Source organism: Calonectris borealis, chromosome 25 (assembly GCF_964195595.1).
Source record: "Calonectris borealis chromosome 25, bCalBor7.hap1.2, whole genome shotgun sequence".
Lineage (NCBI taxonomy): Eukaryota > Metazoa > Chordata > Aves > Procellariiformes > Procellariidae > Calonectris > Calonectris borealis.
The window spans coordinates 2955940-2978825 of record NC_134336.1 but is presented as its reverse complement, the minus strand read 5'-3'; the positions used below and the strand labels follow the sequence as shown (position 1 = coordinate 2978825).

Genomic DNA, 22886 nt, shown 5'->3' with positions numbered 1-22886 from the left:
AAAATGTTGAGTACAGGGAGGAATCTTCCATCTGCCAGTACGCCTAACAGTAACCAAGCAGGCCATCTTCTGAACACTTTGGGAAAAGCCTGAGATTTGATGGCAGTGTTAACAGAGGCAGCAGCTCACAAGCATCTCAGCGTAATTTGTCAGTAGCTTCATCTGTATTAGGAACCCGAATTCCTAATTCTGTACCAATAGAATTAAATTAAGTACTTGTTAGGCATATTCTTGTCTTCAACCCAGCTTCCCTTAACACCTAAAATTGTGAGCATATTTGCATACAGCTCATCTATATTGACACTTAGACCTTGATGTAAACAATTCATTCTCCCCAAATCACTAGCAAGCTCTCTGACAACCTCTCATCTCCCTTGATTGCCCTCCACTCCTGCTTTCCTTCTCCCACACCCAGGTTTGCCCAGAGAAGAACCATTTACATCTGACATTAGCTCTCACCCCACAGCGAGAGTCCTTTTCACCAAGGATGTTAACAACCCCATGGCCCTTAGAGCCAAGGAGAGAAGAGTGGGGATGAGTGGTTCAGTGCCCCACATCTTTCATGTAAAAAATGGAAAAAATATATACTTACTGTGAGATTAGTATTTATTTAACGTTTTCTGTTCTTTAACTATAAAAGAACCAGACTACATACAACAATATAAACATATTAGTACTACACAGTTTAACATACAGTAAAGACAAATTCAGTAAAGCACCATTGTAGAAAAAATGCTACAAAAACACTTAAAGATTTGATCCCCACCCCTTAAAAAGGGTAAGTTGCCTGTATGGTGGTGATGCACATTAATTCTCAACTTTGGTTTAATTTGTTTTTCTCTCTTCCACTGTGATACAGACACTAACAGACATCTCGACATCAGGACAGGTACACCTGCAGATCCTGCAACTTGCAGTAAAACATCAGTGCAACTTCTCTGTTACTGATCTGCAGAAAACATTCAGTTATTAAATCTGGAAAGGTCTGCTGGGTTCGCACTGCTACCTGGATTGCACTCTGAGTTGTCTGTGAATGCTGCAAAGCTATCTTTTGTAAAATACTGTAAAGACCCACGATTCAGAACTTTACGCAATCTTTTTCCCACATAGAATTATTGATCCCAAATACCTGTAGAAGCAGAGCACCAGATATCAGTCCCTTCTTTCACTCCCTAGCACTCACCTTTCTCATCAAAATAATCTGCTTAACATTGGATACTGCTGCTTCTTTGTTGTTTGGTTGGTTTTTTTTAAGTACCCTTATTTTGCTTGTACTGGAGCACTTTTATAAAAAGTCATAATCTGCTATTTTTAAAAATTCAGTAAACAATAAAAGAAGAGTTAAAACAGTAAAAAATGTAAAAGAAGATGGACATTCAGAGAAAGCTGAGGTAACGGAATTTCACATACATCAGATTCAGATGGTACAAATGAAAATGTTTTGTACCTATTAGTATTTCAGGACAATTTACTTTTGATTGAACTACTCCACTGATATGTCTGTAGATACTGCATTAACTGACAACATTCGCACACTGGTTTTCAAAAGTGAAAAAGAAAATAATCTTCTTCTGCCTCAACAAATATACAGCATCTTGTTTAATAATAGAGTGCTATTACTGTACTGGCTTTCACTTGGATAGATCCTGAAATGGGCTTGGAGATTTACGAAGGTCCTTGAATCTACCCATAAATCCTTCTGCATGATGGCATCTCAAATAATCAGGTTCTAAAATCAGGGCATCTCCCCAAAGTGTCAACTCTAGTTTAGTTTAGTGAATATTCTAGTTTTCACTTTCATACAGGAGGAGAGAATAATCCTCCAAGTCTCCAAAGACTGAGGTATTCAGATTTTTATGTGATCTAGAAACAGCTGTTATAGCTACCAATAGCTATTGTTTACCAACAAAAGAGATCTTTCTTGTATTAGAAACACAAACAACTACAAGAAGAAAACAATTGCAAAGCAAGCTTCCTATTTCATTTGAGTAATACACACTGGTTTGAGTCAGAGCTCACATACCTTAGTTATTAACAACCAAACAACAAGACAGAATTTGAAAAATGAGTAGCACAGTCATTGGCTCTAAAATTAAATTTGTGTTCACATAATTCCCCTCCAACCGAAAAAGAAGCCAGCAGCTAAAAATTAAAATAAGCCTTGCCACTGAAGAACTTCAAGAATTTCTAAGAGCTGATTTGGTTTCTAATTCTGCAAAATTCTCAATGTATGCTTAAATTTTACCCTTGTAATTAGTCTCGTGATCAATGGGACCGATCATGTGTGTCCAAGCCTTCATAGGACTTAGGTGGTTATGCTAAAAGCATGTAAGAAGTAGAGGGTCATGTATTTTGACAGTTAAAATATTTTGCATCTCAATTAGCAGTCCAAAGTTTAAAGGTTAGTATATTGCCTTTGGATATTTGGGGATGGCATTTAAAGTTGCTGTGTACAGCACGCTGTTTTGAGAGGGATTTTTTTTGGCGGGGGGAGAGGGGTGGTGTTTGTTTTGTTTTGAATTTCGGCTGATTGGTGGGGTTTTTTTTTTCTTTTTAATTTACTAGTATCCAGACACCTGCCTATAACCATTTAATAAAAACAAAAGGAGTTGTTATATTGACTAGTTGTGTTTTACTAAAAGTGCTCTGCTGACCTACATGGCAGAGATGATGACATCCTAACTATAACTCCAGACCTAAAAGCAGCTCTGTGTGGGCATGCACACCACATGTACGTGTATAAATGGAGCAGCTGGCAAGGTTTTAACAACCTCATGCCCTTTATATTCTCATACATGTTACTAATATTTCTAGACATGTAGAAAATCTGACTTTCAAAAAATCCAACAAAAGGCAAAAAAACAAACTGTCTTCAGCTATTTCGTTGACATGTTAACAGTGGCCTTTAAGAGAAGAAATGCAATTTCTATGTGCACATTAAAGGGCACTGTCAACTTAAGTTGGATCAAAAAAAATCTTTAATACTAACAAAAATGTTTTAATGATTTTTAAAAAAACCAATAATAAACAAATTTTGAAATATGAATAATTCCCAGGCACTTCTGAAACAAAAATGTATAAACCTAAACATCCCAATAAAAGTGAACAGATTTCACTGTTTGAATGAAAACAGTGAAAAGAAAGAAAGGATTATTACTTTTTTCATTGATTCAGGATATTCTAAATCAACAGGTAAATACAAGTTTTAAATATCATAGTCTGTAAAAGCAGATTTAAAGAATTCCATTTGTGAAATATCCAATACAATTCAAAATTATCTAGAAAGAATATTTGGGAGTCTGTTCTCCCCACCCCCTCACCCGCATGCATTTTGTTGTAGACATTTGACAGCATTTTCGTCTAGCTAGGATCAGTGACTGCTTCCCAGTTGCATGGATTTTTCTCACCCAGCATGAAAAATGAAAAGCTTTAAAAAGAGTTTAAAAAGTTGAGATGATTGTAAAACTACAAAAACCAGTAAGGAAACAAAGTCAGTATTAATAATATAAAATATTTACTAAAAAAACCAGCTGGCTGGGTTGTAAGTTGACAGCATCCTTTTCATTCTTTCCTACCAAGAATCTGGTTCTTGCTTGCAAAGTGTCTGTCACCGGAAATGGATATATTCATTTTTAATTCCCAGAAATTGAAATGTGAGCCTTAATCGAGACACTCTCAGGTTTACTCAGTCAACTTTTGAACAGTAAAAAAATCAAAGCAACCCTCTCAGAGAGTTTTATTTTCTAGACAATCAAAAAGCTCCAGAATGCTCCAAGATCCACAAATATAGTTAAGTCACTTCTACAAATAAGGTTCGGTTTATAAGAATTTGTCATTTAAACTAGACTAAAGGACTTCAGTTATGAAATTGCCTTACAAAACATCAGTAAATTAAATAACCACATTTGGAAGATTTACAAGGTCTTGCACCAAGAGGTTAAATGCACTACGAATACCAGTGCAGCATGTATTCCTTCAGTGAAATACAGTGCAATTATGTGCAAAAGTACGTTAAAACGCATACTCCTAAACAAAGTCAATTACATAGAGCTAAGACTTTAAGATATGTAGTCTGCATGGCCTTTAAAAAAACTTTGAGAAAGAGATTATATTAGAAATAACTTTCCTAAAAACATTATTTTTGATTCTTCATTAAGCACCATATGAATATTTTAAAACAGCTACGTCATTTTCTCAAAGCTTGTAGAGGCTGGATCTACAATGGAAGATTTCAGGAGAAACATCCAAAAACTAAGTGGAAAGCACAGCAAACATTTACATGAACGTTTGGTCACAAGAATGTGGATAAACTACATCCTCTTCTAAATACAAAGGCTGAAGGACTCAATTGAAAACAAAGCAGCACAATATGACAGTTCAACAGGAAACATCGATTTTGGTGGTCACTTTCAATCTGGAATGTGAACGGCGTACCCCCCACCCACACCCCGTACCCAGTGTTACACAAACCTTAACACAGCTCCATTCTCTATGCACAAGACACACAAGAACAATCTCTAAGACCAAAGAAAGCAGGTTGAAGTAAAATTGCTGAAGGTCTCTGCAGTCATTCCTGCAGCTCTTATTACATACTTTCGCAAGAGGTTAATTTTCCCTACTCTGAATCTCTTCACAGTTTCAGAGTTAGCTAGCCCACACCTCAGCACAGCTCAGCCACGTGAGAAGCTAAATCTTCTGACAGTTTAATTGTGGCGCACTATCCAGAACTCAGCTGATATTCCATGTCTAGTGGCCTCTACCAATATTTACAATGAGGTGGCCTCTTCATGCTAGAATGACCAGAAATTGGGATGCCTGGTCACTAAATATCATTTTGGATCCCTATTTACATTCTTACCCCACTTCCATTAGCGAGTTAGTCTCCCAACAAACAGAGAATTCGTGACTCTTTTTCAGGTGTTGTCACATGCAGAAGTCCGTCCTTTATCAGATAAGCAGATACCAAAAAAATACCCTCTGATGTTGGGTGGACTCAACAAAAATAGAGCAGCAGTCCAAAAGACTAGCCCTGGTAGGCTGGAAGTGGCATTTTCAAATACGCTGGCAAGATTTACAAGCCCATGTTTTGCTCAGATTTTCAGAAGTGCTAAGGACCCAAAACCACAGCAGGATTTTCAGAGCAGCTCAGCTCCAAATCTGGCATCTACACGAGTTGTCTCTTTGATGGTCTTAATTTAGATGACTAAAATAGAAGCTATAGAGCCCTGAATTTTTTGAAGATCTTGTCCCCAGTGAGATTTTTCTGATGATGTGTGTCACTATGATACTGTTCAGTTATTACAAACTCAAATTTACAGATGACCTGGAATAGGGACTACTGAAAGCTTATGCAAAAAAAATGTAGCACGTGATGCCAGTATCTTCTTGCAAAGGTGGCACTCATCGAGAACTTAGACCAGACCATTTCAAAACAAGTCTCTCTACGTTCTGCTGTTTTCAGGAATCACTAGTAAAGTGACTTGTTTAAAAAGAAGCTTGTTTCTTCTTTCCTCACCCTACCTGATCTGGCAATGAATTCTTAACTGCATTTGTGACATCAGAATCACCTCTCACAAGTAAATTGCGACATCGCTATAGGACTACTGTTTCACCATAAGGTGAAGCAGATAGAGAAGCTGAATTGTTCTTTTTCAATATGTAAAATAAAAGCACAAGGTATGCAAAAAAACCACCTGGTTAAGGCAGAGGGCTCTTTGTTTTTTAGGTTCCATCTAATGTTTGCCAAGTGTAAAGTCTTTACACTAAAAACCTCAAGAAGCACTGTCTCGTTAAGTGGGAGGAACTGCTCATTCTTTGTCAGCCATGTCTGTCTACAGGCTTCTGATCTAGCACTTACTCCAGCTAGAAAGACTCATGCAATTTGCCTTTTCATGAAACACTTACAAACAACGTAGTGAAGAAGCATTAACAGTCTTATTTCACAGTATATTTCAGTTTTGTCTCTTCATTAGGAAACAGTAGGTTACCCATAAGCAAACAGGCTTTCTCTTCGTGGTGCGTTTTCTTCTAAAGCTTCCCAGCTTGATTTTTGGTAGCTTATATCAACTTGCTACTGGAAAGGTAAAAAAATCTCACCTCCTTTGAAAGCCAGCCTTTAATCTATCCCAGCAAAGAAACAGGAGGTCCACACTGGAGTTTTTTAAAAAAAAACAAACAGTACTTGGATAAATTCACACAACAACATAAACTGTGAGAAGGATCCCCAAAGGCTAAAAGAAAATATAGTAAAAGAGAAAGAAACGAATTTGCGTACAAAGAGGCTAGTAAAAATTTCTGAGATTTCCTACCCAATAGCTTCAAAAAGGGTATTCAGAGCTGTTTTATATGCATAGCTCAGATATTTGTATTTAACTGCTCCTCGGCTACACCCGCTGTGAATCTGGCTATTTAATCCACCAGAATCAGAATTCCCAAGTAACCTGACTGACAGCTTTTAACTTCTACTATAAAAAGCTGAAGAAAATTGGGCAGTTTGCTTAGTCTAAATGGAGAGACCCAGACACTAGACACCATAATGTGTGCTTAATGTTTCTTAAACCAAGACTACTAATGTCTAAATGACATTAAAGACACATCTGAAGATCTGTAGTCCGAGCTCTTGAGAGAGGAAGATACAGTAAAAACAATTCAGAAAGAGAAATCTATTCTCTAAATACCTGCAATTAAGGACACGTGAAATATATTTATTCTTACTGTCTATGCTTTCAGCAGCAGCATATTTTTGTTATCCTGGTTTGTCTGCCCTGGTTTCCAGGACAAATCCAGTCTAAGCAAACACTTAATTTAGATAATACTGTCCTAATACAGAAGTATCACAACTTAATTTAGAAAAGTCCAAAGTAATGGATGAAAACTACATTTCTTTTAATGTAATCTTCAGAGAGAAGATGGTGCTCCTTTCAGATGAGGGATTAAGGACCATGACAACATTATTTGAAGAAACCTGATATCAAAACAAAACAGAGATGTTCCACCTGCAAAACCAAAACTAGGAGGCAGAGACATGACTGGAAATTGCTCACGTACAACCTCTGTGAATCCCAGTCAGAAGATTCTTCACAGATTTCTGGTGCACAGCACTGAAAACTTAAAAGTATTAAAAATTCAATTCTCCCCACTCTTCTATTAAAAAACAGAATAATAAAAAACAGCACAGTCTCACTAATTGGGCAAATACGCAGTTTTCTGTTGCAGACCAATACTTTAAATGCTCCCACTCTCCTCTCGCTGCTACATAAGTGTTTCTCGGTCTGATAAGCTCCTGTGGATTTCCTGCTTGTCATCACCATCATCATCATCAGCTGGATCATTTTCCTCTCCAGACTCCACATATATGGGCCAATCGTTATCAGCATCACCTTTCTCTTGGCCTTCTGATGAAGGTTCCATTAGGCTGAGGTTAATGGGCATCGAGTCCTCATGGGTAGTGGTCACGCAGGTGCAGCTGTCGCACAAGCCAAAGCGTCGTAATCCTTGAGACAGGCTACTTGTGAATGTTCTCCTGCAACCTTTACAGATAATTGGCTTGTTTGATCGATGCACCTGAAGTTAAAAATAAAACACTATGGTAAAAAAGGCAATCTGCCTTCTTGCTTTAGCTCCTTCTGGGATGCTGGTTTGCATATATTCCTAGAACAGAAAAACATCTACGCTTAAGCTAAAGGGCAGATGATCCCATCACACTTCCAGTGACAAAGATTTGGGGCTACATAAGTACTAATGAACCAAATATCAGTGGCTTAAACTTATTATTGGAAAACTTCATCTCACATTGGCAACAATCATTTTGTCCAATATATTTTGGGAAAGACGATCGGGAAACGCCAAAAACTTTAAAAAATTTTCTGATAGATACAATCTTTCAAACTTACACTTAAAGCATGACTCCGAAGGTGTTCCTGCCGAGTGAAACGTTTCCCACACGTCTCACAGGGGTAGGGTCTCTCACCTGTGTGAGAGCGAATGTGCCGTTTTAGTATTCCTTTCTGTTTAGCCGTGTAGGGACAGAACGGACATTTGTGAAGCTTGATTGGCACAACTAACACATCACCTTTTGAAAGAAAACACAGTGCATTAGATTAGGCAGTTCACCAATGTTAGCTATGTTGGCTTCTTAGCCTTCTGGCTGCAAATCTGAGTCAAGGTAATTGACTTTCCCCTCTTTTTGTATTTGGCTTACCTGGAATTTCTGTAGGTTGTACAATTTCAGAAGACATTAATGCAGCTGCAGATGATCAAGTCCCTTGAAAATCAGCCTGCCTATACTTACATAGCTGATACTCTAAGGGAGTTGGATCACAACAGAAAAATTAATTTTATTTTAAGAAGCCATTTAATTAAGTGCCAAAAATTTGCTTTTAGTGCAGTGGGGTCTCTGCACTATCTCAGCCATAGAAAGTCTCCTACTTTCTTTTTTTTTAAGATACTATTAATGTTAAACAGCATTAGAAACTAAAATCTTTAACACAAATTACAGGTAGAAGTAGTGCAATCTTTCCCATATGCTTTTACAACATGCATAAATTTAGATGTGGGGAACCCATCTAAAAATACGAATGCTTGTTTCTACTGCCATTCACTTTGGCCCTTCTATTGGAAATAATAAGACGAAAGACTCCAATACATTTGCTGATGATATTTTACTTTTCCTAAAATCAGACTATATGCACACAATATGCAATTTATGAAGTCAGGTGCACAAATAGAGAATTAAATTTGAAGATCACATTTTACATAAACATGGGTATTGCCAAGTTCTTCAATATCAGTCCAGATATGAGCTTCCTTTCCAGCATAAAGGTTTATACGAGAAGACTAGTTTTCCCTGTTTCAGGTACCGATTCAGGAAAGTGTTTGCATATCAAGCCTTGGGCTCTTTAACAGTTACACCAAAGTAGGTGGAGCTGTGGAACATCCCTTGTACTAAGGTTTGTCCAACCCAGGCTCAAAAAAAGGAGTGTCTAGTATTAACATGTGGCTATGAAGTGAAATTAATCTCACCCAATTTTGGACATTCATAAGGTATGGCTAATCCCTGCTGGACATTTAGAGCGCCGTTTAAAAAAAAGAAAAACAGTTCTTGGACCTGCCTTGCTTCCAGGCTCTCTAGAGGTTACCTGTTTACCCTCCATCAGCTGTAAAGGGGACCAGGATGACTGAACAGATACGGACAGTTGATGTCAGCCTGAATGCACGAGAGAATGATTCTTTTATCAGGACTTTGTTTTTCCCATTCCTGGTGTCTTGTGAAAATGCTAAGATAGCAGGAGCACTAAAAGCTGAGAAGAGATACTTCCATTCTACTAAATACTTACAATGTTCAGTTTTAGCAGAGAAACTTAATTGAATGCAAGGGTTTTTTTTCCCCACTCCTATTTAAAGCACATCTACCATTAACATTTCTAATACGTTGTCATAACACCTGATGTTCTCTATCAAATTCTAAAAGCATTTCCCTTTTAATGATTCATTAACAGTCTGAAGATTTTAAGAAGGGAAAAAAGTAAGCAAAGTTTGTGTATTAGATGCTCTTGCCTTGCTACACGTCAAAAACCATAGGCACGATCTAGTGACAACACTCTGTTCTGATAACTTTAGTCTTTTGGTGACTGTAAGACTGGATTTGTGATTTTATCAGATTCCTTATTTTAAAGCAGTGAGAGAATATATTTGATTTATTGGCTTTAAGATCACGCATGCATGCTTGAGCTGGAAATGACACGAATGTAAGCTTGCTATCTAGAATAGAATATTCAGTGAAAGATTTCCTGTCTGTTGCCCACACCATTATTGCATTTGTCACATCCTGAACAGCTACGGCACTCGCAGCGTTTGTCAGAGCCGCCTCCCCTCTTCGTAAGGCAGTTTGGATGAGGCAAGTTGTGTGCCAGCATTACCGTAAGCAGATAAAATGCCCAAATCCTTATTGTCCACATCAGGAGAAATGCATATGGACATGACCTTCTTCTCCTGCAGGTCCCTGACACTGCTGCTAGGAGACATTCCTGCCAGCGTGAGACATCCCAACAGGCGCTGGGCTTGAGAAAGCAGTGGAACCTCAGGTGAACAGCAACTGAAAAGCGAGTCTGCCTCTAGAGGTAAAAGTTAAGTCTTGTCTTTGTGCAATACCACAGAGTTTAAAGCTTTCAGTGCTCTTAAAGAATTTCTAGGTATCACTCAGTATTGAATAAAACTGATTTCTGCCCTTTTGAAGTTCAAAGTAAGTAAGAGCAAACAGACTATCACTCAGCAACCGATGCGCTGGCAGGAGCTCCAGTGGAATAAGCTACTTCTGGTCTGTCAGGTTCTGCAGCAGATCCCTCTTGTGGCAGCTCAACTTATCTTTCCGATTGCTCTTTATAACACTAACAGTATGAGAGGAAGATTCATTTTAAAAATTCGCCTGCCATTCAACAAGGTCCCAAATGAGAGTGTTTATTAAAGCAGTGTCACCAACACCAACCTCCAGGATCTGTAAAAGCTGTTAGAAATACTTACCTCCCAAGTGCTGCACTGAATAAATGAGTACAGCTTTCTTTTGAAGTCCAGAACAATAGTTTATTTTGCTACGGCATAATATTCAGCAATATATTCCTGAACAAGAACGAGAGTAACAAAGGGAGTCGCACAACTAAGCAGTTTCCTCCTCAATTATACAGACTACACCCCCCCCCCGAAGTCCTCTCACCTGTGTCCTCACCATACCAGTCGCTGTGAATGTCCATCATGGAACTCATGGCTACCCCTGCATCCTCTGGCCTACCCTCAAAGCCCCGGACAAAGTGATGAACCACATCATCCTTTCTCTGAGCTGAGCTGTTGCGCAGCAGGGCCTCTAGGAATTGTTTCATATGATAGTTATTGCAGGCTAGGTCCATCGCCTGCCCGCCGTGCAGCCCCTCTTCCATCTGCTCGAGGGACAACGGAGTCGGATACTGCGGCAGCCGTTCGCCCACTTCTACCTCTACTTCATCTGAGTCAAACTCTACTTTGGGTTCCACCCCCTTGGGCAGGGAAGAATTAACGTCGTCTGGAGAGTCGCTGCTCACGGGGTCTCTGACCACAAGCTCCAGGGGATGGCAGCTGCTGCATTCACCGCAGGGAGGATCTCTCTGGCAATCCGAAATCCTTTCCTTTTCCTGCAGGGAAGAGACAGAGGCAGAGCACTGGCTCTTTGAGCTGTACGAGGTGCCCTCTCTCGCAGAACTAGCGCTCCCGCTATCGGCCTGATAGAAAGCGGCTTCTCTCTCTATTTTCCTGCAAATATCTAACGATGACCTTATATACGTTTTGCAGAAGTTGACCACATCGGTCATCTGCAAATAGCTAGCCGCAGACATCACCTCAATAACATTTTCCCCACGGAGATCTAGCTTCCCGGAATAAAGGAAATCTAGGATGATGGAGAAGGCCTCCGAGGTGACAATGTCCAGAGAGGCGGTGCTGTGGCGTCCGCTGTCTTGGATGTAGTGAATCAGCAGGGCTCGGAAATAGCCGCTGTTGGCGAATAAAATGTTTTTGTGCGCTTTGAAGATCCTCCCCTCCACGATAATGCTGCAGTCGCAGAAGAAGTCCCTCTTGCGCTGCTCGTTCAGCTCCCCCAACAGCTTGGTGTAGTACGACTGCATCTCCATCGCTCCCGCCGCCGCCTCTGCTCGGAGTCAACGAGAAGGCACCGTCAGCCGCAGGGCTCCCGCCGACCCGCCACCGCCGCCGCCTCCCGCCAGCGCCCGCCCGAGCGGCTTCAGCCGCGGGCAACTTCTGGAGACCGGGGGCCGGAGGGGCCGGCAGCGGCCGCGCCTCCTCCCCGCAGACCGCCGGCCCTTCCCCGCCCCCGGGCGGCGTCGCCGCTGCACCACGGTTGTTCCTTCCCGGTACCGGGCGTCCCCCGCCCTCCGCCCCGCCGCGGTCCGCTCGCCCCTCACCTCCGCCGCCCGCTCCCGCCCGGCCGCCCTCCCGGGAGGAGGAGGAGGAGGAGGAAATGACGTTAACGGGGAGTCACGGCCCACGGGGGCGGGGCCTGCGGGGTGAGGGGTCGGTAAATATTGGTGACGTCACGCCGCCAAGATGGCGGAGGGGTGAGTTCGGCACCGCGGAGGGGGCGGCTGGGCCGGGGGCGGCGGGGAACGGGCCGGCCTGGGCCTGGGCCGGGGGCGGTGGGAGGCGGCGGGAGGCGGCAGGCCTCGGGGGGCGGCGCGGTGGGGCCTGGGCCGTGGGGCGGGCTGGGCGCGGGGCAGGGCCGTGGCGGGGGGTCGGGTCGGGCCTGCCTGACGCGCGTGTCCCGTGGCAGGGAGGACGCGGGCTGGTGGCGGAGCTGGCTGCAGCAGAGCTACCAAGCCGTCAAGGAGAAGGTAGGAGGCGGCGGGGCGGCTCCGGGACCCGCAGCCCAGATGTCGGCGGGCTGAGGGAGCCGCGGCGCTGGCCGGGTCCCTGCGAGCGCTGCACCGCGTTCCCTGCGGCGCTGGCTGGGCCGTAGCCGCAGCAGCGGCTTGGTCAGCAACGGCTCTGATGCCTTCAGAGCCTCGCCTTAGTGACTGCCCAGCGAGGGCGTGCGGCTGTAGCGCAGCCCGTGACCCCGGGAAGGGGACGGATCGGTAGCGTAGAGGGAGTTCGGATGTATTTGGTATAACTCTGGGAGCCGGGGACCTGGCCGCTGCGCTGGGATCTTATGGCTCAGGGAGCAGCGTTGGGCTCAGTTGATGTGGGAGGGCATATGCTTGCAGCATCGCTTTCTGATGTGTAATTTCCTGCCTGTGACAGCATTACTTATGTTAGTTATACACAAAACTCAGAACAAGGCTTTTCCTAACCTGTATTTTACCTATCTTAGCTTAAAAAAGCCCCATTGTAACATGTTTTGGGCATAGCTGTTTCCTGTTGTTATTCTGGTTGTTACGGTCTTACCCATAGCACAAGTTGGGGTAAGGCTCAGCTGAGTTAAAGGCTCTTGGACTTTAATCTTTGTAATGTGCCAGGTGTTCCCAGAGTGACTGTGGCTTTTTTGGAGAGCAACAAGATTACACAATCTATCTGTTGTTCTTCTTGCAGTCCACAGAAGCTTTGGAATTCATGAAACGGGACCTGGCTGAGTTCACTCAAGTAGTGCAGCATGACACAGCCTGCACTATCGCTGCTACGGCCAGTGTGGTCAAGGACAAGCTGGCAGTGAGTATAGGAGTAAGAGAGCTGGGATTCCTGTTGCGGAAAGCAAAGCAGGGGGTGAATAACCTCTGAGGACATGATCCTCTGAACAAACCCCAGTGTATAACCATGAGCTTCAGACTTTCTCCCCGGTGCAGGTCTGGTGCCGAGCACTGTGTGGCATTTCCTTGCTGTGATGGTGAGGAACCTCTGGAGACGAGTGGAGACAAGTTCCCTGTGCTTTCCCTCTCCCGATGTGCCGTGTAGGTGGGATGCTGGCAGTGTCACTGTAGTATGACATCAGATCTCTGCACAAGCTGTCAGCCTTAGCCCTGCACAGCTGCCGCTGTGACAGTCCAACCCCCAAACCAGCCAGTCCCCCAACCTGGCTGTGTCCTTCCCCACAAAGCCTAGGCTCAGTTCCCGACAAACCTATTCCCAGGCCTGCCTGCCGCTCCGCCACCTGAGGCTAGTGCCTGCCACCACACCCTTCTCCTAGCCCAGCCCTGGCCACACAGTCGCCTCATTAGCACTTTTTTGAAGGGAGAGACATCCTGCTTCCTTAAAGGAACCTATCCAGACAGACTGAGACTTGTCCTGCTGCTGCGGGTACTGTTACTTATGCTGTGCTGCTTTTTCTCTTCAAGAGGACAGAAGGTTCCTCAGGTGCGACCGAGAAGGTGAGGAAAGGGCTCTCTGACTTCCTGGGTGTCATATCGGACACATTTGCTCCCTCGCCGGATAAGACCATTGACTGCGATGTCATAACACTGATGGCAACACCTACAGGTACCACAGAGCCCTATGACAGTGCCAAGGTGAGTGTCCTGTTCGCAGAGCTTCTCTCCGGGATGTGGAGTCCTAAGCCCTGTCGTCTTGGGGCTCTGCTGCTGCCCCTCCACTGACAGCTCTGCCCTGTGTGTCTTCTCCTCCAGGCTCGCCTCTACAGCCTCCAGTCAGACCCAGCCACCTACTGCAACGAACCTGATGGTACGGAGGGGCTTGGCGGTGCTGCCAAGCCAAGCTGGCCCTTGCGTGGGGTCTGTGGGCCATGCTGAATCGCCCAGAGCCTTTCACCAGCGGGCCTGCTGGCTTGGCTGTAGACGGGGTCACCATTTATAGAGAGTGAATCTGTCTGTTGCTTTGGGGACTAGCTTAGACTGAAAGCGCGCTGGGTCAGTTTAAACTGCCGCTACAGCTGGCACTATGTGGCCTTGTGCTGACAGAGGACTCATGATGCGGGGTGGGCTCAGACACCCATGTCTCCCTCTTTCTTTGCCCCTTGCTCACTCCAGCTGGTCTGGTCCATAGTATTTTTCCAATAAAATTTCCCAAAACTGTTCCTGCCCTGTTTTTGCCAACGACTGTTATCTCTGTGCTTGTCCTGTACAGGCCCTGCTGAGCTCCTTGAGGCCTGGCTCTCTCAGTTTAACCTTGAGGATAAGAAAGGGGAGATTGCAGAGCTGCTGGCCACCAGCCCTTCCATCCGGGCTCTCTACACCAAAATGGTAAGGCCCTGCCTGGCTCCTGCAGTGGGCAAGTTCTGACTTGGGATATGGTGCAGGGAAGCCCTGAGCTGCTTGGGCCCTGGAGTTGGTGGTAGAAAGGACTGTGGTTGCATGGTAAACTGGCACAGGGATATTAGGCAACACATAGTATTCTTCTTCCCTGCTTGTTTGTCACGGGCCTGGAACAGAAGTTCCTCTCTAGCTGTCTGATGTATGTCTGAGCATCTGCCAGCGCGTACCTGAGGCTTGGTCCCAAGTCTGTGCACCTGAAAATACAGGTGCCTTGCACAGGTTATGAGGGTAGCTGCAAGGCTCGGGAGGAGGCAGCAACCTTTGAAGTGACTCGTGGTGTTTCCCATGTCGCTCCCAGGTCCCGGCGGCTGTTTCCCATTCTGAATTCTGGCAGCGCTACTTCTATAAAGTGCATCGCCTGGAGCAGGTAGGTCAGGAGGTGGGTGTCTCCCCCAGTGGGTGGGCCCTCCAGCCAAGGAGCTCTCTAATGCAGACCAAAGAGGCAGAAGATACTTTTCCTGGAGAAACAGGGATCCGGGCTGCCTTGTCTGTGTCTATGTTGTCACTGACGCTGAAATCCTGGGGGAAGAAAGGACGGGGGACCTGAGTCACTGCTGACGCTGAATTCCCTGCAGGATGAAGCCCGGAGGGAGGCTCTGAAGCAGCGAGCGGAGCAGAGCATTCACCAGGAGGAGCCAGGCTGGGAAGAGGATGAAGGTGGGTCAGATGGTTGGGCATCTGCGGGAGGGCTCGTGCAGACCTTGGCAGGTCTCAGATAGAGAGGGTGGTGGCTCCTCCTCGCTCCCAGAAATTCAGCTCCCAGCCCAGCTGCAGCCAACGCTGCTGCACTGTCAGCTGCTGCTGCGCTTGCTGAAACATCTCTCGCTTCTCTTCTGCCTTCCTACAGAGGAGTTCTTGGGGATGTCACCCCTGCCTTGTGCAAACGTGAAATTTCCAGAAGCAGCAGAGAAAGAATCTGCCCCTGCAGCCCTGGAGGGAAGCCACCCCACTGCTCACAAGGGACCCTCAGAGGAAAGCTGGGCTGTCCTCCCTCCGGAGCCGGCCCCAGCAGAGGGGAGCCCCTCTGAGAGCAGTGAGAGCGTCTCCCTTGTGACTCAGATTGCAAACCCTGCCTCTGTGCCTGCTGCGCAGCTACAGACTGGAGCACAACCAGCTGGGACCGGAGACATCTCTCAGAGGCTGCTGGAGGCCACCTCGGAAGAGCAGAGCTCCCTGCCAAAGCCCCCAGAACCCGGTCATCTTTCTGCACCTGCGTGGGAGTCAGCAGCATCCTCAGAGCAACCGGCTGTTACGGAGCTCAAAGAAGTGGAGAGCAAAGCCCAGGGCAGGACAGAGACTCTGAAAGAGGAAGGACCAACAGATCTACGAGTCTTTGAGCTGAACTCGGATAGTGGGAAATCCACTCCTTCCAACAACGGCAAGAAAGGTGCGTATGTGGGGCCAGCACAGGGCCTGGAAACCTTCTGCTGGGGGTGGCAGCTTTTGGGGAAAGGGCTCTGATTTTGTGACGATGGGGGAGGAGAAAAGGAGTTTTGCCAAAATCACCCAAGAAGGTTAGATCCAAAGACTGCCTAATGGCCGAAACTAAAGTGGAAGCAAATCCTTATGCAGTTGGGCAGGGTCAAGTTGGTCACATCAGATGGTGACAGTCTGCTCTCAGCAGGTGGCTGGGCCGCTGCCGCCGCTGGCTCTGGCCTGAGCCCTCTCCTGAGCCCCGTTCCTGGTACTCCCTCAGGAGAACGGAGGGTGAGACTCCTCCAGGACCCTGAGGAGGGATATGTCGCAGCTCTGGCTGACACTATTTACAAACCTTTCATTGCAGGGGATTCTGCCTTCAGCAGAGCCTGCTGCAGGTCTCCCAGAATAATGGTTACGTTGGTTATAGGGTTATAAAGCCACTGGAAGTAACCCAAGATCCAGCAAGATGGCCACGTGTCGTGAGCTGGGTCTGTGAGCACAATCAAATTAAACAGGAAATCAAAAGTCTGTCAGCTGAACAGGGTAGAACTTTGGTCCCTGGCCTGCTGGGTGCTGGGGCAAGGCTGGATCTGTGTAGGAAATACCGTGTTTCCTTCCCTCTGCATGTTGCCCCTAGGAGTGTCCCTGCTGCTCCTCTGCCCCAGGAGGCTGTTCGTTCTGTTCGGGAGCATGACAGTCCCCATATCTAAGTCACTCCTGTCATTCCTTATCGGTTGTGTTTTCTGTGTGACTGAAGTGTGACACATCCTAGTTCTCCCAGGCCAGAGGAGAACGTCTTTCAGCGTTCACCTCTCCCACTTGTTCTGAACCAGCCCTTGCTGCGAGGGAAGTGCAGTTCAGTCCATGCCGCCTCTGTTAGCGAGCTGACAGCCTGCTCTTGGGAACGGGGGAGGCTCGCTCTCCTCGGGCAGGCTGCGGTAGCTCCAAGCCTCATGAATGCCAGGGCTTTGTGGGCCTGCTTGGGCAGCTGTGTGCTTTGGCCAGAGTGTCTGGAGAGCACGTGCAGCTCCGATGGCTCAGTTGTGATGTTTGTGGTTCCAGGCTCCAGCACTGATATCAGTGAGGACTGGGAAAAGGACTTTGATTTGGACATGACTGAGGAGGAGGTGCAGCTGGCGCTCTCGAAGGTGGAAGTGTCTGGGGAGGTGAGTCGAGGGAGGTGCTCACTCAAATAGAGAAGATTGCTCCCAGAAACCATCGGCAACTCCTTGGGGTGATGCTGCGTGAGTTCTGCCGTTGCTGGCTGCTTCCGCTGGGAGGTGGAGAGAGACTGCGGTGCCTCAGAGCAAGAGGGCGAATCCCTCGGCTTGAGCTCCGCTTCCAGCCCCTGTGCTGGAGCCAAGGCTGTGCAGCACGTTTCAGCGAGACGCGGCTGCTGCTGGCCTGGCAGGAGGCTTCTCAAAGGCGTGACTCGCTCTTTGAGGACACGGGCTTGCTTGGGATCTCACCGTGGGAGTCATGGGTGTTAGCTGGAGCAGAGAGTGGCTGTTTGGACGTGCTCAGAGGGATGAGTGTGCAAGTTCCCTGAGGGGAACGGAGCAAGCAAATCCCTGTTGTGAGGGTGTGGGAGCGTGAGGATATGTCAGGCTTTGCGCTGACTCAGGTTCCTGGGCAGGAGGATCTGTTAACAGGTGGCTGTTGAGTTACAGAAACAAACTGAGGGATGTTACTCTTGTTTGCAGCTGGAAGATGAAGAGTGGGAAGACTGGGAATAAAGCGACTGCTTCCAGTGTGTGTCACAGGCTCATTTCCACCATCGAATGTGAATTAAATCACAGACCGGCTGTTCCTTTGTGTGTGACTGTGCTGGGGATTGCAGTTCCAGGCTGGAGGAGTTTCATTCCTGCTAAATCCTGTGGGCAACTCAAGTGACCCCTTCAGACCCGGAGGAGGAGGAGGAAGCAGGAGTTCACTCGTACACTTAGCTGCTAGGGAGCCCATCTTCTCAGTAGGTCCTGGAGACTGGCCAAGCCAAACTGACTGCCCCGAAAGTGTTGGGTAGGGGCAGATGCGATGCAGTGAGGGGTCCCTGGGGCGAGCTGGGCACTCGGACACCTGGCAGGATTGCTTGCTGCCGCCAGGCTGCCAGACTGATCGTTTGCTTGTGTGCGCGCGCGTAATCTACAGTCCAGCAGCTCAAAGGCTCTTGGATGCAAGCTGTGCCTGCTCGCTCGCTGCTCGGCGCTGCTGACCAGGCCATCGCTGGAGAAAGCCCCCGTGCAGGGAGTGGCTGGGGGCCGGAGGTGCTGCAGTAGAAGCCCCTTCTGCTGTGCCACTCGTTGCTGCAAAGAAAGGCAGTTGGCTTGTGGCTTTGACCCAAAGCTGGGCCATGCTGGAAGGAGCCAAACTCCCTACCAAACCCCTGAGCTTCTGCCTGGCTTTTCATCTTGGAAGCTTTTTCTAACGGAAACTCCCGTTTCCTGCTGCAAGAGCAGCAGCTCCTCTAAGAGCCAAGGCCTGCTGCTTCCCCCTTTGCAGCGGCACTGCCTTCCTCTACTGGGTTTTGTGTACTTCTAGTTAAATTCTCCAAGCAAAGTACTCGTGGCTTGCTCTTACTCGAGCCCTTCTGGGCAGGCAGTGATTCGGGTCACCCTGGGAGCAGAACCCCTCCACTGTGGTGCCCAGTTCAGCCCTTGCAAAGCCCCAGTCTGGCCCACTGACCACTTTAACCTCTGCCTTGCCACCGAGGCTCGGCCCTTCCCTCTCCCAGCCCGGGGGGAGGCAGAAGCGCCCAAGCGCGGGTGGTACCTGTTGGCTGAGGCTGTGTCTGTCCGCTCATCTGACTCCCCTCGTGTCCCACCCGCGCCAGGCCTCACGGCCACCAGGGTCACAAGCTTTGCTGTTGTGCTCACTTGGGTTCCTTCACTTAAGCCCCCCGTGACTGCTTGCAATGCTTCCTACGGACCCACGGCCTCTCTTTTTGGGGCAGTTCCCCTCTCATGTCAAGAGGTGCTCCTCAGTGGATGTTGCTAATATACAGTCATGCTAAAGGGACGGAGCCCTCGCTGCTGTCTCTGGCCTTCCGGGTGGTGGTTTTATACATGCTACCTTTGTCCTTCTGCCCCTTCCAGGGCTGCTTCCTTGGAGCTGTGGGTTTCCTTCTGGTTTTGGATAGCGTTAACCTAGCTGCACTTGGGAGAGTTGGGTTTTTTGGTTTTGTTTTTTTTTTCCACCCCCCTTAGGGAGATTCTCAAATGCCCACACAGGTGGATTGGTGGCGGCAGTGACTTCAGGTGCTTGCACGAGAGCATGTCTGTCCTGCAAAACCCACGAGGGCTGGGGGCTGAGCTCCAGCTCGCCTCCTGCTTGGTGTACGGTGGGCTCAGCAGAGCCTCAAATGCGCTGCAGCCGCACCCCGTCCTGGGCTCAAATTTAGTTGTAGTAGGAAAACCTGTTGTGGGTAGGTGACACCAGTGGGGGTGTCAGGGCAGGGGTTCGGGGCTGTGTTCCCTTGGGGTTTGGCGGTATGGGTCGCAGCTGGATCCCTGCGCCTGCGGCAGAGCTCTGAGGGTGCAGTGCTCTCATCTGTGTCACTTTTTTTTTCTTTAGTCAAATTAACCGTTTGGTTGTCTGTGCAATATTCTCTGTTCTGAACTATTCTGCATCTCCCTGAGCCTTTTCTAGCTGGGGTGAAAACCAGGAACAATTCTAACAGCTGGTAGTTTTGTAACAATGACTTTCTCCAAACCTTTTACAGACTTGCAGTAAACAGCAATTAAAGGAATTCTACAGAGTCTCTGCCTGTGTCGGGTGTTCTCATTTCCTTTGCCTGCGGGATGGGGACAGCTGCCTCGAGAGGGTCTGCATGTCAGCTGCTTTAAATTTCCCTTTCCTCCCACCCGCCTCAGGGGAGGTTTGCTTAACTCGGGAAGATGCTGGGAGAGAGGGATGGGGACAAGCAGAGGCTGGGGAGCCCAGCACCTTCTCCGGGACGGGCAGCGGGATGCTCACAGCCAGGGCTGCGTGGCCGGTGCATCCACCCGGCCACGTGGGATGTGCCAGTGCTTTGAGGTGGCCTCGGGAAGATGGACCCACACTGCCCCAGGCTGCTCGGAGCTTGAGTCTGCCCCGTTCCCTGGCACTTCTGGCCAGGGGCTTTGAGTGAGCCGATAGAAACGCCTGAGTATGAACCAGACCTTGTCTCCGCCAGCGGAGGCCTGGCACACCACCTGCGAGGCTGGATAGATGGGAAACGCTGATCTCCAAATTTATCGTCATTTTAGAAACAACCTGTTCCATTTGGGGAGGGCAGGGCGAGTCCTTCTCAGGGGTTAGTCAGCCACGGGTGCCTGCTGACCCCCTCGATGGAGGGTCTCAGGGTCATGTCTGGTTCCAGGAGCATTTTCAGGAGGTTCTGGCACTCCCTGGAGATCCCCAGGTGCCGAGGGACAGAGATGCCTTTCTGCTGCTGGTGCAGCATCTTGGGGATGTCGGTGTCGTCGAAGGGCAGGCGGGCACAGAGCAGGACGTAGAGGATGACACCCATGCTCCAGACATCGCCCTTGCAGCTGTCGTGGGGTACGCCCTGCAGCACCTCGGGCGCCGCGTAGGCTGTGCTGCCGCAGAAGGTCCAGCTCAGCTCCCTGCGGCCCCTGGGGAGCAGTTTGGCAAAGCCAAAATCCGTTAGCTTCAAGGTATGGCCCTGCAGCAGGGCGTTCTCGCACTTGAGGTCGCGGTGGGCCACCCCGCAGTCGTGGCAGTACTGGATGGCCTCGACCAGCTGACGGAAGAGCGCCTTGGCGTGGGGCTCGGGCAGGGGACCCTCGTGGAGCACGTAGTCAAAGATGTCCCCGTCCTCCGCCAGCTCCATCACGAGGCAGATCTTCCCCTCTGCGGACTCCAGCATCTCGTGCACGCGGATGATGTTCCTGTGGTCCAAGCGCGTGACAATCTGCAGCTCCCGAGGCAGGAATCTCTGAATAAACTCTGCCGAGAGAGGAGGCGGGTTTGCTCACGGGGACGTCTCTGAGCTGCTGGCTCTGGGCACCCCTCTGGGACGCGGTGGAGGGAGGGAGGGTCGTCCCAGGGATGCCTGGTTCCTTACGGCCTGGCACCATTCCTCGAGGGATGCTCCTCGAGGGGGGATGCTGGGCTCCGCCAGCACTTTGCCATCCTTGCGGTCAGAGGGGTGGCCACCTAAACAGGTCCTCATCCTCGGGCTGTTCTGCTGGACCCCCCAGCACCCACTCCCCCACCCCCCGCTCTCTGCTCTCAGGTGGCGAGTTTGGCAAATTAGTAGGGAGCGACAGTGCCTCAGCCTGGGGCTCTTTTGGGGTCTACTCTTACCTTTTGGGCCTTCCTTCTTATCAATTATTTTAATTGCCACTTTCTTCTGGTGCTTTTGGGAAAAAGCCTCCTTCACTTTGGAGTACATCCCTTCCCCAATGGTCCTGCCGAGCTGGTAGCCATTGGCAAGCAAAAACCCCTCCATGTCCTCGCGTGGGCTGGGACCCTTCGCTCCCTTAGTTCATCCCGCAGCGACTCGGCAAGAGCATGTCAGCTCCCGGGGGCACCCGCAGCACCCCGGGGGCACAGAGGGACCTTTTAAGATGTGAAGGTGCTATTGTGATGCAGCAGACGCTGCGTCAGCCGGGTGGTGGATACGCAGCGAGGTGGGGGACAGGCTGGAACGCTCTCTTCGTGAGTGGGGGCTCTTGGGGTGGGCAGTGCGGACGTTACGGGGCTGGCTGGGGTCCCCCACGTTCTGCCTGTGCTTTCGCCATTACTGGGGGACCCCTGCTCGCCTGGCTCACCCACCCACTCCTCTCCGGTGAGACACGTCCAGGGCCCGGACATGAGCTCCCAGCGGGCGCCGCAGGCTCGGAGGTTCCCCATCGAGGCAGGCGACTGTCCCAGCTCAGCTGTGACTCCCGAAACACAGGAGCCGGTAGGCGCCGAGCAATCTGTGGGAAGGTAAGGGGGGCCAGGACACCCGGTGGGGTGCAGGGTCTGACTCTGGCGCAGCCACGCCGTGTCCCGATCACACCAACCAGGTCCCTGCTCCGGCAAACGTGGCTTGTTTTGCTCCCAAAAGCATCGTCTGCTGGGCTCACCCCGCTCTCTCCCCACAGGCAGCTGCGGCGGTGCCCCGGCAGCCACTGCCTGACGCTGCCCAACGTCCCCATTGACGTGTTCATCGCCATGGGAGGGAGCGGCAGGCCTCGCACCACCTAATGGCCCCCGCGCCGCGCCGGCCGCAGCCAGCCCCGGAGCTGCGGAGCTGCCAAGGACACAGCTCGGTGACGGACTTTATAATAAAAGGACGTCTTAGAACGTTTCTGTTCTGCTCAAGATCCACGCGTGGTGTGTCGGCCATGGAGGGTCGTGGGAAAGAGGGACATGAGGGGACGGGAGACAAAGGGACAGGGTGCAAGGGGACATGAGGGATGGGGAACGAGGGGATGGGACACGAAGGGACAGGGTGTGAGGGGATGGGACACAAGGGACGGGGTGTGAGGGGATGGGACATGAGGGATGGGGAACAAGGGGATGGGACACGAGGGGACAGGGTGTGAGGGGATGGGACATGAGGGATGGGGAACAAGGGGATGGGACACGGGGGGACAGGGTGTGAGGGGATGGGACATGAGGGATGGGGAACAAGGGGATGGGACACGAGGGGACAGGGTGTGAGGGGATGGGACATGAGGGATGGGGAACAAGGGGATGGGACACGGGGGGACAGGGTGTGAGGGGATGGGACAT

General features: G+C 49.0%; 3 protein-coding genes across 7 annotated transcripts; 1 reads left to right on the top strand and 2 right to left on the bottom strand.

Annotated features, from left to right (window-relative positions):
• Positions 1–588: 588 nt before the first annotated feature.
• Positions 589–11995, bottom strand: ZBTB8B (zinc finger and BTB domain containing 8B). Of its 3 annotated transcripts, XM_075173268.1 has the most exons (5): positions 11946–11995; positions 11364–11671; positions 10709–11159; positions 7893–8071; positions 589–7563 (listed from the first exon to the last, which is right to left on the bottom strand). In XM_075173268.1, the coding sequence occupies exons 2-5, from the start codon at positions 11652–11654 to the stop codon at positions 7252–7254; spliced, it is 1233 nt and encodes a 410-aa protein (XP_075029369.1). In that variant the 5' UTR covers positions 11655–11671; positions 11946–11995; the 3' UTR covers positions 589–7251. The 3 variants fall into 3 exon arrangements, with proteins under 3 accessions (XP_075029369.1, XP_075029368.1, XP_075029370.1); XM_075173267.1 differs by having other exon boundaries at positions 10709–11671; XM_075173269.1 differs by lacking the exons at positions 589–7563; positions 7893–8071 and adding an exon at positions 9326–10112 and having other exon boundaries at positions 10709–11671.
• A 16-nt stretch (positions 11996–12011) lies between these two features.
• Positions 12012–19915, top strand: BSDC1 (BSD domain containing 1). Of its 3 annotated transcripts, none has more exons than XM_075173263.1 (11): positions 12012–12098; positions 12311–12371; positions 13069–13185; positions 13809–13979; positions 14097–14151; positions 14554–14669; positions 15040–15108; positions 15317–15398; positions 15589–16128; positions 17223–17326; positions 17864–19915. In XM_075173263.1, exons 1-11 carry the CDS (start codon positions 12088–12090, stop codon positions 17894–17896), a joined length of 1359 nt encoding a protein of 452 aa, XP_075029364.1. In that variant the 5' UTR covers positions 12012–12087; the 3' UTR covers positions 17897–19915. The 3 variants fall into 3 exon arrangements, with proteins under 3 accessions (XP_075029364.1, XP_075029363.1, XP_075029366.1); XM_075173262.1 differs by having other exon boundaries at positions 13069–13197; XM_075173265.1 differs by lacking the exons at positions 12012–12098; positions 12311–12371; positions 13069–13185 and adding an exon at positions 13338–13424.
• Positions 19916–20445: 530 nt separating this feature from the next.
• TSSK3 (testis specific serine kinase 3) lies at positions 20446–21800 on the bottom strand. The gene is made up of 2 exons (XM_075173266.1): positions 21468–21800; positions 20446–21107 (listed from the first exon to the last, which is right to left on the bottom strand). Exons 1-2 carry the CDS (start codon positions 21610–21612, stop codon positions 20446–20448), a joined length of 807 nt encoding a protein of 268 aa, XP_075029367.1. The 5' UTR covers positions 21613–21800.
• Between the last annotated feature and the right edge of the window lie 1086 nt (positions 21801–22886).